The 17,508-nt window shown below is 44.0% G+C and overlaps 1 protein-coding gene and 1 long non-coding RNA gene across 3 annotated transcripts in view; one reads left to right on the plus strand and one right to left on the minus strand.

The window, feature by feature from the left end:
- LOC138816129 (uncharacterized) overlaps positions 1–5,666 on the minus strand; it is a 29,811-nt gene extending 24,145 nt beyond the window's left edge. The window contains exon 1 of the long non-coding RNA XR_011368567.1: positions 5,558–5,666. This is a non-coding gene — a long non-coding RNA (uncharacterized lncRNA). The remainder of the gene's footprint in view (positions 1–5,557) is intronic.
- Positions 2,910–14,982, plus strand: Tmco5a (transmembrane and coiled-coil domains 5A). 2 transcript variants are annotated; one of them, XM_070005668.1, is made up of 12 exons: positions 2,910–3,012; positions 3,532–3,576; positions 4,304–4,456; positions 4,988–5,111; positions 5,458–5,508; positions 6,353–6,424; positions 8,423–8,479; positions 8,889–8,948; positions 9,364–9,428; positions 10,434–10,491; positions 12,395–12,435; positions 14,606–14,982. In XM_070005668.1, the coding sequence occupies exons 2-12, from the start codon at positions 3,542–3,544 to the stop codon at positions 14,802–14,804; spliced, it is 915 nt and encodes a 304-aa protein (XP_069861769.1). In that variant the 5' UTR covers positions 2,910–3,012; positions 3,532–3,541; the 3' UTR covers positions 14,805–14,982. The 2 variants fall into 2 exon arrangements, with proteins under 2 accessions (XP_069861769.1, XP_069861770.1); XM_070005669.1 differs by lacking the exon at positions 2,910–3,012 and adding an exon at positions 3,026–3,142.
- The last annotated feature ends 2,526 nt before the right edge of the window (positions 14,983–17,508 follow it).

Here is a 17,508-nt window from a genome sequence, read left to right on the forward strand (position 1 = left end):
GTGCTTGAGTGGGGGTTTCTATAGAGCAAGGACACTGACTGCACTTGGCCCCTTCTGGACATACCCACAAACATGTTCTTTGGGGAAGGGTGTGCCAGGGTTGTACCCAGGGCCTCCTGTAGTAAGCATGTGCTCTTCTCCTGAACACATCTCCCAACACATCTGTCCACAGCAGAGCTTCTGTAAGAGGGGCGAGGGATTGAGCCGCATGTTCATGATCTCTACCACGGTTCAGCGCCTGCTGAGGCCTAACGTGTGCCAGACACTGAAGGCTGTGTTATGACCAAGTTGCATCCTCCAAAACTCTTATGTGATGTCCTCACTGCATTACTTTAAAATGAGACAGAGTGTTTAAAATGGCAATGAAGGAAAAATCAGATCATATGGGTACCCTAACCCAATGTGACTGGTATGGGTGTGGGAGGAGTAGGTGGGAACAGAGAAAGGGCATGGAGGACACAGGAAAACTCAGAGCAAACAGCTCACAACTAAATTCAAATTTTGACTCATATAAATTTAAAATAAAAAGCACCTAGGCCAAATGACAATATTAACTAATGGTTATATTCTCTCTGAGTGTGTGTGTGTGTGTGTGTGTGTGTGTGTGTGTGCGTGCGTGTGTGCGTGCGTGCGTACGTGCGTGCGTGCGTGTATGTGTGGTTCTCTGTTCCTCTCCTCCTCTCCCCACCTCTCCTCACCTCCCTCTCACACATACATACATTTCAGTGTCGTTCAAGTTTCTGCTTCTGTGAATTCTAGAGGAAAAGTATTCTGAAATTCAAATAGATGTCATAAGCCTAAAGTCTGTTCAAAACAGTCACTAAAAATAAGAAAACACATAAGTAATTGGGTATTTCAATCTGTATGTAAAGCTAAAATAAGATTCTGGACTCAGCTGGTTAAGGTTCACTTCTACAAACATCCAAGATAATTTTGCAGGTAGGGCTCCAAGGGAAGCCAGGCCTCTCCATCGCCCACAAGCAGCTCTGGGGACCAGGGGAGCTTGGGAGATTGGGGGCGGGTAATCCCCCCACAGCACAAGGGCCAAGACCCAACAAACAGAGCTGCAAGGTGTAGCCTGGAAACAGGGCAGGTGACCGACCCCACCACACGTGCACACTGCCACAACGGCAGCAGCACTGCCCATCGAGCTAAAAGCAAAATGGCTCTCAGAGACTGCACAACACAGGACAAGATAGGACACAGGGAAATTAACAAGGAAAACAGCTGCTCTGAAGCTACGGAGGGCATTAATTAAGCCATCTCTTAACCTGCAGGAAGGTTTAGATCAAAGACCTTAATTTGCCCCAAAGGCCTTGTTTTTGCCTTGATTTAACAATTCTCACTGGTAGCAATCTGCTGTCCTTGCCACACCAGGCCCAGCCCTGGAGGTTCTGCGGTTCCTGGGGCTTGCCTTTGGTAGCCCCTCAAGGAGAAAAGCTCCCCAGGAAAGAGACAGAGCTTTATTTTTATCCCAGTTAAAGTCCCTGTCCAATCCATTAACAGCCGATAACCTTGGCCTGGGGCATTTCCTAGAGAAGCTGTAACCAGCTGGGGTTAATGAACTCTCCCTACCATTAATTCCTGGGAGAGGCCATTGGCCTGAATTGTTACTTAATTACTCTTCTGTGTACAGCTTCATAAAGCAATGAAATGCCTTCTTTCAGGAAGAAGGGAGATGGTAATGGGGGTCATCAGAGGCCATTAATTTTACAAATAGTTTGTTAGAAACTACAGTATGTTAAGAAGTCACTCTGGTTCACAAATCTCCTCAACTTGGTCCTTAAGTAGAGATCTAAAACTTCACAGCTTTCTATGATTCAAAGACAAGAAGTTCCAAATAGTACAGAACCCGGCCACACACATTCAGGTATAAAGAACGTACTGTAACAGATCCTTCCCCAAAGATGTCAAGAAAAGACCTGATGAAGCCAGTTTAAGCTATTGCAGACGTTTCCCATTTTAAAAAGCTGTTGTAGGTAATTTCTCGGTCTTTTAGGGAGCTTCTCCAGAGCTCTACTAGGTAGGTCCCAGGATGGGGACTAGCTCAGGGAAAGCTGTGTGTGTCTGAGCTTTTGTATGTATGGAAGATACGTATGGCAGCAGGTGCAGGGAAAGCCATGTAAGTCTGAGCTTTTGCCGGAAAAACTGTTGAGTTTTCCTTCTTCTTTTTGGTGCCCCCAGACCTGCTGGACTCTGAATCCAGTTCTGCACAATCCAAAGTCTCCTTCTGACCAACAAGCCTCTTCACCCACATCTACATCCCACTTCTAGGCCAGGGGAGACCCAACCACTTTCACTGTACTCCTCAATTTAAAACTGTAAAACCTACACATAAACACACACACAACCCACATCCTTTCTCCTGCCCTCTTCACCTATTTGTTTCTTCATCTCGTTCTTCTTTTATCATATTAAATAAATGGGCTTATTTTGTTGCTACTGTATTACACACACACACACACACACACACACACACACACACACACACACACACACACACACACCTTAATAAATGAACTCTGTGAGGGCAAACACTTAGGACTGTTTCTTTTACTCTTTCCCTACTTCTTAGAATATGACTGACAAAGTAGTCTTAGTTTGTTAAATGAGTTTGGCATTTTTTGGGTGCAGATAAGATCAAGCCAGATCAGTGAGAATTTCAGCCAAAAGACCCGGAATTCCCACTTCAGTCAAAATGGAGCAAGACAGAAGCCTGGCCAGCAGAGAAACGGTGTTAAAGGCTGCCTGTCTGACGCGCAGAAGCTTCTCCTACTTGGGACAGCCTGTGCTGTGAAACCCACACCCTCACTGAGGCACTGACTGCAGAGACGCTGAGAAGCCTGACCCCCCCCCCACTGTGACACGCTGCCCCACCCCAGATCAGCAGCAGAGTGGCTGCCCTCAAACGTTCCGAGATTCTACTAGAGGGCTTTACTGGGAGAAGCGTAGACTCTTGAGAAGCTAATTGATTAGGGCAGGGCCAGGAAGACAAAACACAATAGAGGAGAGGTAGAGTCTGGAGGAGAAAGTGGGAGGGAGAAAAATGAGCAGGGGAAGGGACAGCTTGGTTTTCTGAGCCCTCTGTATAAAGCCAAGGAGTCCACTGACTGGCCTGCAGAGGCCAAGCTGGAGCGCAGAGGTGATGTGTTAGGTCATGGGACGCAGACACTGGGGCCCTTGGAGCCATATGGAAAGCTGCTGAGCTAAAAGGAAGAGGGACTTGGGAGTAACCGATAGCCTCTGTTCTTCCTCTTACCTCATCAAATTCCAAGTCCACTCATATTGGAAAACAATCTCTGTATGGACCTGCTCACAGGAAATTGACTTTTCTAGCATCACTTCTGTATCCTCACTGTTCCCTTCCTAAAGCAACACAGATCAGGACCAACATGGAAGTCTAGGGCTTGTCATGACCAAAATGGGGAATCAGAGAAAGGAAAACTGTTCTTTTGTATCTGGGGAGACTTCTTTACTTCATGAATGGACTCATATCCCCAGTTGATAGATACATCTCTACTGGCATTTTAGGGCATCTACAATGGAAGAACACAAGGAAGACCAGCTAGATAATGAGTAAGTAATCATGATGAGCTATCCACACCCAGGAAGTCTCCATCCACTCGTCCCCCCCTGCCCCTTTCCCAAGCACTCCAGCTCTCTACAAAGAAAAACCTATTATGACTTTCTCATCTAAACTATTAAAGACATGACTTTATTTTCCAATATCATATTCCACTCCTAAATAAAGCAAAAGTCCCTGAGCCTTATTACCCCGTAACAACTTCAAGAACAAAACAATGAATTGACTTACATGTAAGAAAAAGGAAAACTACTCACTATAAGCCTCTCATTTTAAGATTTAAGCCCTAACATGCTCATGGAAATTTTTGCTCTATATAATGCTACAACAAAGCAGAAGTGATTAAAAAAATACTCGATACAAGTATTACATGCACAGGTTTTGAGAACAATTTGCAAAATAGTTGCCAAGGGAAACAATTCTCTCCAATGTTAGAGACTATTTAAGGAAGCAAAGCTTCTCACAAAGCCAGAGTGGAGATGCAGTATTATCTGCACTTGGGAAGGGACAGTCTGGAAAAGATGTCCCTTGCTGAGTTGAGAATTATTGACAAATGGTATGCATGGTTAAAAAATATCAGTTTTCACGAGTGAGGAAAGAAAGCATGTTCCCAGAAAGAACAGGTTTGGTAAATTCCAGGTCTGTCAGATATCCCCCTTGGCCTGGGGATCTTTGCTCTGGAAATAATTGGCCCTGCTTATTGTGGGGCTGAATCTATAGGTCAGAAAAAATATGTCAGATCTTAAGATTGGCCCAGTCAAAGAAGAACATTATCAGCTTGAACATGGACCTCGAAAAGGATATGCAGAGAATAGATGAAGCAAACCAGGAACTACTTCTGAAAATCCAAGAGAAAGAAAATGAGATCCAGAGGTGAGTCTTGGGAAAATAAGAAAATTCTTCAGGGAAATTCTCAACCTCAAGCAAAGGGAGTGGAGGAGAAGAAGAGACTCTAGGAAAAAAAAAAGTGTGTGTGTGTGTGTGTGTGTGTGTGTGTGTGTGTGTGTGTGTGTGTGTGTGTGTGTGTGTGTGTGTGTGTGTGTGTGTGTGTGTGTGTGTGTGTGTGTGTGTGTGTGTGTGTGTGTGTGTGTGTGTGTGTGTGTGCCCTCTGTTCTTTGGCAGTTTTCTGTGGTCAGAACACTAAAATAGCAAGTTTCAAACAAGTTTCTTTGAAACTGGGTAGAGTCTGCCAGAGTTGAGAGAACTTGGGAGTTTGTGAATGAGAATCAGATCTTCCTTTCAGGCCTTGGAAGGCATCTGATTCTGTGGATTCAGTAAAGAAAGGCTTCCCATCTGAGACCCATGCACACACACCATCACTGGAACTCCCTCTGCCAGGCAACTGTGTTTCATTGGTTCACTGCCGATCCCAGGCCCTCACAGGGTGTTGCTTGTATCGTCCAGGCTGGAAAGTGAGATCACCCAGACTGGAGACCCAGCAGAGGAGGAGGAGTGGGAGAAGGAAAACCGTTCCTTACTAGAAGAGGAGGCAGCCTTGCAGGAGCTAGAAGAAGAAACAGCCAGACTGGTAAGCGAGAAGCTGGGGAAGTCACCAATGAGTTCACTCCCCTTCCCGCCCCCATCCATGGTTAGAGAGCAAATCTGTTCACAAAGTCAACTCCAGGGTCAGGATAGAATGTGTCCCGCATGGAAGCGTGTGTGGGGAGGGCAGGGGCTCTCTGCTAATGTCAATACAGAGAAGCGGTGTGTCAGCATGCACTTCACCGGTGGCCCTGCCACACCCCCTTACAGTACACAAGTTGTTAGGTCTAACAACTGCAGGAAAACTCTGCTAGGGTGCCAGCCACCGCTAGATGATTACAGATGAAGGTAGACCGGTGCAGGTTGAACACTCTGCTTCTTTCTCTCCCTAGGAAAGGAAGAATGAGACGCTGGTCCACAGTATAACGGAACTTCAGAGAAAGGTGGAGGGGCTTCTGTGTTCCCCAGGGCCCCCTCAGTACCCTCACTTACCAAAGAGGGGTGGGATAAGAATGGGTCATGAAGGAAAGTATGTGTCAGAGAAGCCTGGGCTTGGCATGGGCACAGCTCTCTGGCCTACTTTCCCAAGCTGCAGCTCATGATCTCAGTGCCATTCATTCTCTCTGCAAGCATGAGGAGGAAGGAGTGAGTGGTATGTTTATGACCCCATGGGTTCTTTATTTTGTCACAAGAAAATGTATTCCAACAGGTACTCTGGTCCAAGTGATTGACTGGGACTGCTACAGTGACAGGTTAATTTTACTTTCCACAGACTTTAAAACTCTCTCTCCCTCCCTCTGTCTCTCTGTCTCTCTGTCTCTCTCTCTCTCTCTCTCTCTCTCTCACGCACACACACACACACACACACACACACACACACACACACACACACACACACACACACACACACACACACACACACACACACACACACACACACACACACACACACACACACACACACACACACACACACCCTAAGTCACTTAATCACCTAAAACTACTTGTCTAGTCACATCTTCTACCTCAGGTCCCAGTGCCCTTGGGTGGTCTAGCATGAAGCAGAAGCTCACGGACGTCCCCCCACCCCCGCATCGGTGCCTCCAAGTGGGGTAACTGGACTAGTGAGGGGAGGAGTGGTAGTACAGGTTTCCATGAGACACTGAGTACCTCCCCAGTGACCACCTCCAAACATTTTCATCAAGCCACAGTGCAGTCCACACACACTAGAGGATCTTTTCTGTTTGCACCGATTCCTTTTAACGTAAGTCTTTATTTGAACTGTAGCTTACGAGGAAGTCATACAAGACAACCAAGTTCGAACAAGGCAGTCTGGACAGAACCCCAGAAGAGTCAAAGGTAAATAGAAATTGCAGTCTCAATGGGATTGGGCTACGGGACACAAGCTGTCAAGTTGGAAGCAATGCCCCTAGCAGGCATAAGCTTGAGCCACTGAACTCTCTTTCTTGCCCTTAGTGAAGAGTTTCACTCTGTTCTCCCTGCTATCTGGCAGAGCAGCACACAAATCCTATAATATACCTAAGGCTGCTGAAGCTCCTCCATTGAAACCCTGGCTCCAGGGTTTATTAGCCTGGTATGTTAGCCTGGGCTCTTAAATCACCCCTCTCAGTCTCTGTTCCAGAATTAAATAAGATTGTATATAAAAATATTCTTTCTTTGATTCCATGGCTAAACCCTCACAAAGTCACAAGATTTTAAAGTTGTTATTTAAAAGCCTAGCTAAAGCACACATATGTGTTCATAAAGAAAGAGGCCTTGTAAGTCTGCTGAGTGCTAAGCAATTCAGACGCCAATGAGGACTTACTTAATTAGCCACTCGGCATTTAACGACCTCTCCTTCCTAATCATATGACAATGTTCAGCATTTCTCTTAGTGATATTCCAGATGTAAGAACCATAATTCATCTGGTCAAACACAAGAACTAAGATTTTTTGTATTCAGAAAGCAAATAACATTCTTTCTTTTAAAATTATTCATATCAATTAATTGTACAGTCTTGACCTTTTCTCCAGAACCGCAGTATTTGTCCTAATCTAATTTTTAAAACCCATGTGTTCTGTGTGCGTGAAGCCTCTGAGGAAATGTACACATTAAATACAGGAGCAGATTCCAGGCTCTCAACAGAGTCCAGGCTCACACCTGTCCCCCTAGCTACTCAGATGGCTGAGATCTTAGGCCAACCTGGTCAGAAACATCCACAAGATAGACTCTTATCTCCAATTAATTACCAAAAAGACAAAAATGGAGCTGTGGCCCAAGTGGTAGAGATCTAGCCTTGAGCAAAAAAAAGGACAGGGACAGTGCTCAAGCCCTGAATTCAAGCCCCACAAATAAGATTGTATGTTCATACTTTAAACCCACTCTTCCTTTCTTAGTGGAGTGAGAATGAAGATTTAAATCCCTTCTAGAAGCTATAAGGCTATACATAATCTAGTCTCAGATGGCCTTTCCCTCCTTTTCTTCTTCCTGCCACCCTCTTCTACTTCCTGCGCACTGCTTCCTGGCAGTAAACCCCCATGGACCATGTCCCTTCTGAATCTCCATTTGAGTGATGTTGATAACCTTGATTCCAATTCAAGTATCACATTTTTATTTGCCTGGTGTCAAATATGGAGCACAACATTATCATGCTCTTTTGCTGAATCTCTCAACAAAATATCATCTGTATAAGGAAAAGGCCTGTCAGTCCCATTTCCCACAACTGCCTTGGATACAGAAGCAGTAATACAGAGTAGTCTTTCAGCAAATATTTAAGGAAAGAAAAGAGCGAAAGAGGAATACAGAAGGTATAAAAGAGTGAGCAAGGAAGTGGTACTATGGCTTAAGTGGTAGAGCGCTAGCCTTGAGCTGAAGAGCTGAGGGACAGCGCCCAGGCCCAGAGTTCAAGCCCCATGACTGACAAAACAAAACAAAACAAAACAAAAGTGAGCAAGGGGTTGGAGGTAAGGCTCAGCTAGTGGAGTACTAGCCAATGAGTGAAAACATGAAATACCAAGTTCAAGTCCTGGTCTTGAACCAAAGAATACAGAGATAGGGAGAGAGCACACAAAAACTGTCCAGTCAAACTGACTTCATAAGAGAGTAAAGTTTTCCAATATTAGAGTAATTTCCAATGGAAGTAGCTTAGTAAGAGAAGGAAGCAAAAAATCCTGAAGCTCGTTCGGGTACAGGTAGCAGCAGACAGATGCTCTGTGTAAACATTCTTCAAGCACCTGTAGGGAGCACTGGGAGGCTTCACTCCCCACCAACACCTGAAACTGTGAGACAGGCTTCAGGGGAGCCCGCCAACCCTGCGGCCTGTACCTCTTCACTCACCACCCCCTTCCTTTCCGCAGATGAAGCTGCAGCAGCTGGAAACTTCCTGCACAGACCAAGAGAAGGAGCTGGTCAAGGTAACACTGACTGACTTCACTGATATGTCTCCCCAAGAAAGGGAAACATGACCCTAAGCCAGTTCCAGTAATTCCTCAAATGACTGATGTATTATTCCTGACTCAGGAACATTATGAGGCTAGGATGGGGTAAGAAAAGGAATGTGGATATACAATCCTCAGATTGCCTTCACCTTAACTTGTGCCCTGTAAAGCAGTATATTAATATCTGTCCCTCCTCCAACTGCCTCCAGCAATTTCTAGTTGAGCTGTAAAATAGGGTTTATCTGGGGAAAATGAGATGAATTCAGATGTACAACCGAATAACATTTAGAACAATTAGAAAACCACACTGGTTCTATGACATAGCTTATACTCCTGTTCAGGAGCAATGTACTGAGAGAAATGTAAGGCCAGTGTTGGTTTCCAGGTAATGCAAGACTATGCGCTTGTGGCCCAGCTCTGTGAAGACCAAGCCCTCTGCATAAAGGTATGGACAGCTGCCCAGGCCAGGGACAGCGGGAGCTTGTTAAGGTACAGGTTGAACGGGAACCAGGCTGCTCAAGGAGGGCTAGCTAGAAGCATTTTAACTCTTCAACATGGCAGTGCAGAGATTTCAAGGTCATCAGTCCCATCTCCCCCCACACCCAATGTCACTCTAATGTCCTCGCATTCTTAGATGAATGACGAGTACTTCTGCTATTTCTCACCTTACTGACCCTAGCCAGTGCTGAGGTGCAGTGAGAAATCAGAAACGATGGAGGTGGTGGTTGGGGTCTCTCAAAGGAGGGCATGATGGTGGGAGTACCAAACACTCACACTGGGGGAGTAATAAGTAGTCGTTGCATGCTTAGGAAAATCATGAAGTATCTAAGTCGTAACTGTAACTTCCTTTGTCTTTGAAGAAGTACCAAGAAACTTTGAGAAGAATAGAAGAAGAACTAGAGACCCAATTCCTTGAGAGAGAAGTGTGAGCGTTGGCAGAGGAGCAGCCTGGTTTAGTGGTAACCCCATCTCAGCCTGAGTCGGAGCACATGCACCAGCCCAGTTCCTCTCTGGAACTGAGTGGGCCCAGCACTCTTTCCCTCCTCTGTGACCTGCTTTAGCCCTGCTAGACCACACCAACTTTAAAACTCCAGTCTTAAAGGCCATAGAAACCTATCTCCCTTCATAATCTCATCACACTGTTATCTGGGCTGGTATTATGAAACATGTGTTTTTTAAAGTGTTAGTGGGCAAGGATTTCGGTAAGGGGAATATTCCCTTATATTTCAAAGAAAGACCTTAAAATTAATATCCTCCTCACTTCACAGACACCTACAGGATAGGCCTGTAACTCCCCTCTAAACACACTACAGCTAACACATTACGAAACCAGAACCATACAATGCATTTAATGAGGAATATCAAAAATTACAAGTCATAAAGGAAAATCTGCCCCCGCCCAAATTCCTGTTTGTCAAGAATATAAATGCTATCAGTCCAAAATGAAAAGCTTACCCCTATTTTTCACCCTCTTTGAAAGTGAAATAATAACTCAGTCAAAAAGTATTTCTATTTATTAAATATTTGAGGATGTTCAGATCAAGAACAAAAGGCCAAAACCACACAGGTCCTCTGGGATGTCCTATAAGGACAGCAGTCTAGCAGCTGGAGTCCTAAGCATGGAGGTCCTTGCTCCTAAAGGATGTTTCCCTTAAAGTCTATCACTAGGGTGGGCCTGACAGTCACACTATGATACTAGAACAGCGCTGCCTAACAGAACATTCTGTGCTGTCCAAAAGGGAGCCACAGGTGACAACTGAGCACTTTCGAAAGATGGCTAGTGTCACAGTGGAGCTGAAGTTTTGGTTTAATTAATGTAAATTAAACCAGCTATAGTGACTACAATATTGAACTGTTTGTAAATAGCACTCACGTATTATGAGTGCTTGAATGCTTTGTTCAATCTCTTTCTTGGCTCTTTTCCTCACAGATCAAAAGTCTTAAGCATGGACTCTGTGAGAAACACTCAAGACAGCCAAAATGACAAGGTGAGCACTTCATTTTCTCTTCAGCCCTTCTCAGCCTTTCCAAGAAGTTTTAAAAGCTACATAGCAGTAGGTACATACCCAATCTTCCTGTGTGCATGTTCCAAGAGTTGCCAGCCTTAGTTCCAAGGAATCTAACTCTAAACAACAGGATAAAAAAAAGATGCTAAGAAACAATATGATTCCTGTTCTTCCACCTATGCAAATAAAAGTCACCCCAGACAACTCCTCTAAGACTTGTGTTGCAAATGTAAGTAGAGAGGATCATTCATTGAATATATGCTACAGAAAGAGGTGGATGCATGGTGCGTACACCACCCCTCTTCCTTCTCCTCCAACCACAGTACTCTTTCCTATTCATCCCAACACGATCCCAAACTTTTCACAAAGCACCAGATACCTGTCACCTTAATTTCAGTTGGCCTATGAGCTACTAAAACATAGAAAGCCATTGCTTCTTCATGGTACAACTTCTGCGTCTCTCCATAGTCAGCCTCAGGAAGTTAGTAGCTTTCATGCAAAGCTCTGAAAGCTGCAGAACTTCCCCATGCAGGGACCTGTCTTTCTAGCTTGCTTGCTGTCATGTGGCATCAGGCACACTGGCTCAACAGACAAACTTCTACATGCTAATTTTATGAGTTACACTGGCTTGAAGTCACCAGAAATCTTATATAGTTAAGAGAGTCTCAATGACCTCAGGAAAAAGAACTCATCTCTTTAAAACATAAGTTACTGCCCCGTATCCAGAGACCACCCAGATGTCTGAGTATCTGTGAGAACATAGCTGTGGTGACCACATTCTGCACAAGTCATTCTGGCACATTCAAGCCAACAGACTCCTAAATTTAACTGGACCCTGTTTTGCAAAATCAAGCTTAGCCTGCTCTACCAGCTACATGATACTTTTTCTTCCATTTGTTTTTTTTCATTGAAGGATGGCACTCTTGAACCACACCTCTAGTTCTGGCTTTTTGCTGTTAATTGCAGATGAGTCTTAGATTTATGTTCCTCAGCTGGCTTTGAACCTCAATCCTCAGATCTCAGCCTTCTAAATAACTAGGATTACAACTGTAAGCCACCTGGACCCAGCTTTTCTTCCTTTTGATCACATACGTAAGATAAAAAGACAATGAAATAACTGAAAATAATTTGGGAGAGTGGTGTCACAGAAATCAAGACTTCTCACTTTTATATCTTTGTAGCTTTTAAAACTTGTCTCAGGATATGTTTGTGTGGTTCTCATAGCCTAGAGAGCAAGAATGTAAAGGCAAAAGATCCAGTATCCAGGCCTGGCCTAGAAATATCACAGCCTCTTACTGACTACATGATTTTGTACAAAACAATAGTTTCAGTACGACTAGGTTCCAGCATGGTGGTACAGACTTGGGAGGCCAGCTTTGAACTACATAGTAAGACCCCATCAAAAAGAGCCAACAAGCATGCCAGGCACAGTGGGCCATAGCTCTAATTCCAGCTAGAGGTGAGGTACAGAGCAGACTAGCCCTAATCTAGGCAAAAAGTTAGTGAGATCCCTCTCTCAATAAATAAGCTGGGTTTAGTGGCAGTAACTGTGATCCAAGCTGCTCTGGAGATGTCACTGTCCCAGACCTTATCTGAAACGTAACGGAAAACAGAAAGCGCTAAAGGTATGGTTCTAATGGTGGAGAGCTGGCCTGGCAATTACAGCGCACAGAGTTCCAACCCCAATTCTCTAGTAGAATAATCATCGTAATAGCAATGATATGTTAAAACTGATCTTTGAAATTATATGTGCTGTACATATGAAAGAATGTGTGAGATGTTATGTAAATGTTGCATTTTGTTAATGACTTGCTGAATATCATTTGTCAATAATAACAACTTCCACAAATCACTTATTTATCAATGCCCTTTCTTTTTCTTGTAGTATAATTCTATTCTTAAAAGGTCAACATTGTTCGGTAAAAGGTACGCAAAATATCTTCAAGGTAACTTCCTGGGAAACTAGAACTCTACCCTGGCCATCCTGGCCACATACAGATGAGGAGAGCCTTGGAGGCGTGCACAAGCATGCGCACACACACACACACAGATGCACACATGCACTCACACATACAAACACACACACATACATACTTACGTCAGCAAACTAGAGTCACCATGTATCTTAGTTCTAGAGTTATGATGTCCTTGTCCAAAGTATATTATTAATCTCAGCTTTCCAGAATTAGAAACCAAAACCCTCAAATAATGAGAAATGGGATCTGATCACGTGAGAGAAGGTAAAATACTGTTTCTTCCTTTACCAATTAGAAATAGCTTCAAGTATGCATTTTTCCATAGCATGGACAGACTAGAAATGAGGAAGGAAGTCCCAGCTGGAAGCACAGCAGCACCCTAGAACAGACAGGAAGAGAGAGACAGCTGCGAAAGGAGGGACCTAATCATGTCTGGCACATGACAACTGCTAGAAAAAAAATACTTGTTAGCCAAGTAAGAACTCAAAGATTTGAACACCTGCATTTGAACACTCTCAAGGGAACGGTGTAATAGCAAAGTGAAATTGGTATTCATGTGTCTCCCGCATTTTCAAGAAAAAAAAAGGTCAAATTACATTCCCTATGATCTGTTTGAGAAGACATAAAAAAACATATATTCAAAGTGGTCTGGAATAGGTTTAGAAAGAGTTCCATCAAAATGGTTAAAATTATGGGTGCTTAAAGGTCAGCTCCAATTGTCTGGAGATTTATCTCAAGGAGATACCCTTTTATACCATGTAAGTGAGGTGCTGTGGATCCCACATTTCTGCAGCAACCAGCACAATTCCCCAGAACTCTGCTCCTCTGGAAGAACTGCCCTAGCTAAGCAGCCCCTACTGATGAGCGGCATCGTTCCCAGAGACCTGATGAAAAACGCCATCTTTCCTGTAGGGAAAGTTCAAGATGAAAGCTAGGCTGTCCCTGGGATCTCCCCTGAGAACAGACTCCCAGAATCTTCTCATCCCAGAACCTTCTCATCCAAAGTGGATCTGGTTTCAGGTTTAGGAGGAGGAGGAGATTTGTCAAGAGCTCTGATTCCAATTCTGACCAGGATGTTGTGCTAGATGGCTCCTGTCACAACGGTCAACCATAGAGAGGGACATTTGAGAGAGCTGGGGAGGAGGGGTGGTTTCTGTGGGGTAAATGGGGGTAGGTAGAGCATCTAACCTGAGGCAGAAGGAGCCAGTATTTGTTGGGTAGGGAAAATGTACTTGTTGAAATTGTTTTATTTTTGTTGTTGTTGCTGTTATTATTATTATTATTTATTGTGGTACGGGGACTGCATGCAAAACATTTTAAAGAAGATAAGTTAATTTAAAAAATCAAGATTTTCAGAGAAGTTTATAAACATTAGGAAATATTAAAGATAACATGGATGAAATAAGAGAAATACCATGAACATAGATTTTTTAAAAATACTTATATGGTCTCCAAAAGATTACCAGATTCAATTCAGTTTCAATTTCCCCAAAGGTTTCTTTATAGAATTGAATAAAATGAAAACCCTAAATCTGTAGTAGCTAAATTAGCAAAAGAAAGCACAGAAGACCAACAAAGCTATATAAACAGGTGTTCAGTAACACTGAGCCTAGAGGAAAACAGCTCAGAGGAGATTTGTCATTCCCATTTAACTGGCAAACTTCTCTGATGCTATCAAGTGTTGGAGAAGAATGTGGGTACAGAGAACTACCCTGCTAGTGCGGTACAATTTGATGCGATGGCTTTGAAAGACAATCTACCAAGACAAAAATTACATGTAAAACAAAAATAACCCAGCATGGTGGCACATGCCTGTAATCCAGTAACTATCGGGGCTGAAACAGGAGGGTCAGAAGTTAAGAGGCCAACCTGAGCTACACAGCGAGACCTGTTGGAAAAAACAATGATGGCTGAGGATACGGTTCAATTTTTGCCTAGCATGTACAGGACTCTGGTAAATGCTACCAAAAATTCAACCATGCTGTGAAAGAAAAGGCTAGGAAAGGAAGACGACCTTTAGTGGGAGACACTAAGATACCAAGAAGGAACCAACATGCAGTCAGTGATGGCTTAGGGTTCTGGTCCTCACCACTAACAGTTTCTTGTCTTTCTCTTCCCAGGATTTTTCGTACTCTCTTTTTTACCACTCTATTTTTCACAAGACTGCTGGGATACCTAGTCTTCCACTTAAGTTTTATAAATCCAGATATCCTGGTCAACATACTGCCCAAAGTCCTGAGCAGGAGCATCTTGTGGCGGCTGAGATGTTCCCTCTGTCCATCCCTCACCCTGGAGACTGAGGGCGTGTTACCTCACTGATCCTCAGCCGGACCCTCGGGCAATCGGAGGTGCGTGGGACCCAAGACTTACAGACGGGAGATGGTAGCACTGATGGAGAAAAGAGGGTTTCCTTAGCTTCTTCCCTGGAGGTTTGCCAACCTGACCACTTTTTACTCCTTGGTCACTTTCCCAACATGAAGCTTGCTCGATAAAAAGCTGTGGCTAAGTTTCTGTGGCTATATGAATAAGCTAAATTGAGTCCGACGGCAACCGAACCTGAAAGATTTTCCAATTATGAAGATGTTAAACCAAGTTAGAGTGGTTCACAGTGGCCCACCTCTGCAATTCTAGCTATTTTGGAAGTAGAGACTAGAGGGCTGTGGCTCAATGCCGTCCCTGGGGAAAAGGCCACAAGATGCGGTCTTCAACAATGACAGGAAACATCAATAGGAGACTCACCGTCCTGGACACCAGGACATCGTCTTGAGACCTTATTCAAACAATAACTAGAGCAGAAAGGACTAGAGGATAGCTCAAGTGGTAAAGCATATGCCAACCAAATGCAAGGCCCTGAGTTCAAACCCCAGAACTCCTCACCAAACACACACACATCAAATAAAAAAAAAAAGAAAACAACAATTTGATCAATGATTCTAGTGAATCTTAAAAGTCTAAAAAGGATAGATTTCTGAAATACTGCTCACTATACTAGAACATATAACCTTCACTTAAGCTAGTGTGTGTGTATATAAATGTTTATATGTATATATATATATGTATATATACATGCATGTCCTCATTCAAAGACATAGAGATTAATATAACAGCGCATGCCTATAATCCCAGTTCCTCAGTAGGCTGAGAAAGGAGATCCTAAGTTCAAGGCCAGCAATAACATCTCAGAAAACAAAACACAACCACAAAAAATTTTTTCACTAATAAAATAGATTTGGAGTTTCAGGCAAAGCATCTCCAGAAGCCTTAAAATAACATTAAGGGCTTCAACTCCTTTTCTCCTCCTCTCTGAATGGGCATTTTCGTGCTTTAGTGGCAAGATGGCCGTAGGCAGCCTCAATTCCACACTAACAGATAAGGAGGATTGGTCTTATCAAATAGTTCCAACAGCAAAGAGGCAAAGTGGTGCTCTGAGTTCAACTACCTAGGCCTGTTCTCTAGTCCCTGTGGCCAAAAAGACCTGAGTGCTGACAGGCAGGGCCTGTCACGTGACCAAGGCCACATTGAGGGCTGAGAGGGATGACTTAAAGGAGTCAGGCATTGCTCACAGAGGAAGAGGGTGAGTTTCCAGTGGAAGGGAAAATGCTGCGCAGGCAAAAGCAGACAGACGTCCATGTAATCATTAAGCGATAGCAATTACACTCCTAAAACCATAGATCACTAAATATGTCTTCCTACCAGCAAACACTATTACGTCATAGACTGAGAGGCAGGCAAATAACTGCAAAAAGCTCAGGGTAAGAGCCATGCCATTAATCATGTTTCTTGAGCTCTGTTGCGCACAAGAACTGCTGCACAAATTCAGGGTAGCCTTTAATTTTTCCAACAATTCTAGCTAAAAATCACTGAACTGCATGCACTCATGGTTCATTAATAGGATGTATTCAACTTTCCTCTGAGCATTCTCTCTCTCCCCTAAATCGTCAGGACCCTTGACAGCTCTGAGGTTGGTGGGCCGCATGGGGACATCCTAGCTTCCATACTGGCCAGGAATGAACTTGAGATGCGTTGGTCCACTGCCATTGCTTCTTGAGACCACACAGTGTCGCTATTGGAAAAAAATCCTACCCAAGGTGGCGGGACTGAGTCCTGGGGAGATACACACACTTGATAGAAGAAAGACACACAGCTATTGTATCTGGACAAACCATCAGATGGGCCCATTTTGGAAAGTATTACGTGTAGCTGGAGATCTCTGTCCACTGTGGGCTGTGTAGAAGCAACAGGGTCCCATCCTGTAGTGCGCTTCGGACACACCACGCTTGCGGTCAAGGTACCTCCACTTTCTCTCACGGAAGCAACCCCCTGCTCAAGTTTCAAGCAGCAAGATGAACTGCTTCCACCTGCCTCCCCCTCCCTAGCTGGGAAAACTTCCCACAAAGTCACCTTGCTCTCGGGAGCTCACCTCCTCCTCTCAGAGGAGTGTACAGAGCGCCCGGGATGCTTGTCTTCCTTTCAGGACACTTTCCACACACTTCTGAAACTTCTCCATGGAAAGGAGACAATTGTGTAAAATTTATCTTAACATAAGTATATCTTATTGCATATTTTAAATATACTGTAAATGTGTTTTCTCAGCTGAAGCTATGCGAAATAATGCTAAGAAAATTGTTCGGAAGTCTTTGTAGAGGACTCTAGCCCCGAATTCCACTTTAAAAATCTATAGAATTGCCAGGTGCCAATGGCTCATGCCTGTCATCCTAGCTACTCAGGAGGCGAGATCTGAGGATCATGGTTCAAAGCCAGCCTAGGCAGGAAAGTCCATGAGACTCTGATCTCCAATAAACCACCAGAAAACCAGAAGTGGCACTGTGGCTCAAGTGGTAGAGCACTTGCCTTGAGCTGAAGAGCTGAGGGACAGTGTTCAGGTCCAGAGTTCAAGCCCCACAACCGACAAAAAAAAAAAAAAAAAAGATCTATAGAATTGCCCCTTTTGTGATTTTAAGGTAAATGTGAGGTACATTGCAGTCAGTGCACTGTCCAGTAGCCAGGTGTGGGCATGACGGTT

This window comes from Dipodomys merriami, unplaced genomic scaffold (genome assembly GCF_024711535.1).
Source record: "Dipodomys merriami isolate MVZ:Mamm:240054 unplaced genomic scaffold, mDipMer1.0.p SCAF_69, whole genome shotgun sequence".
Classification (NCBI taxonomy): Eukaryota; Metazoa; Chordata; class Mammalia; order Rodentia; family Heteromyidae; genus Dipodomys; species Dipodomys merriami.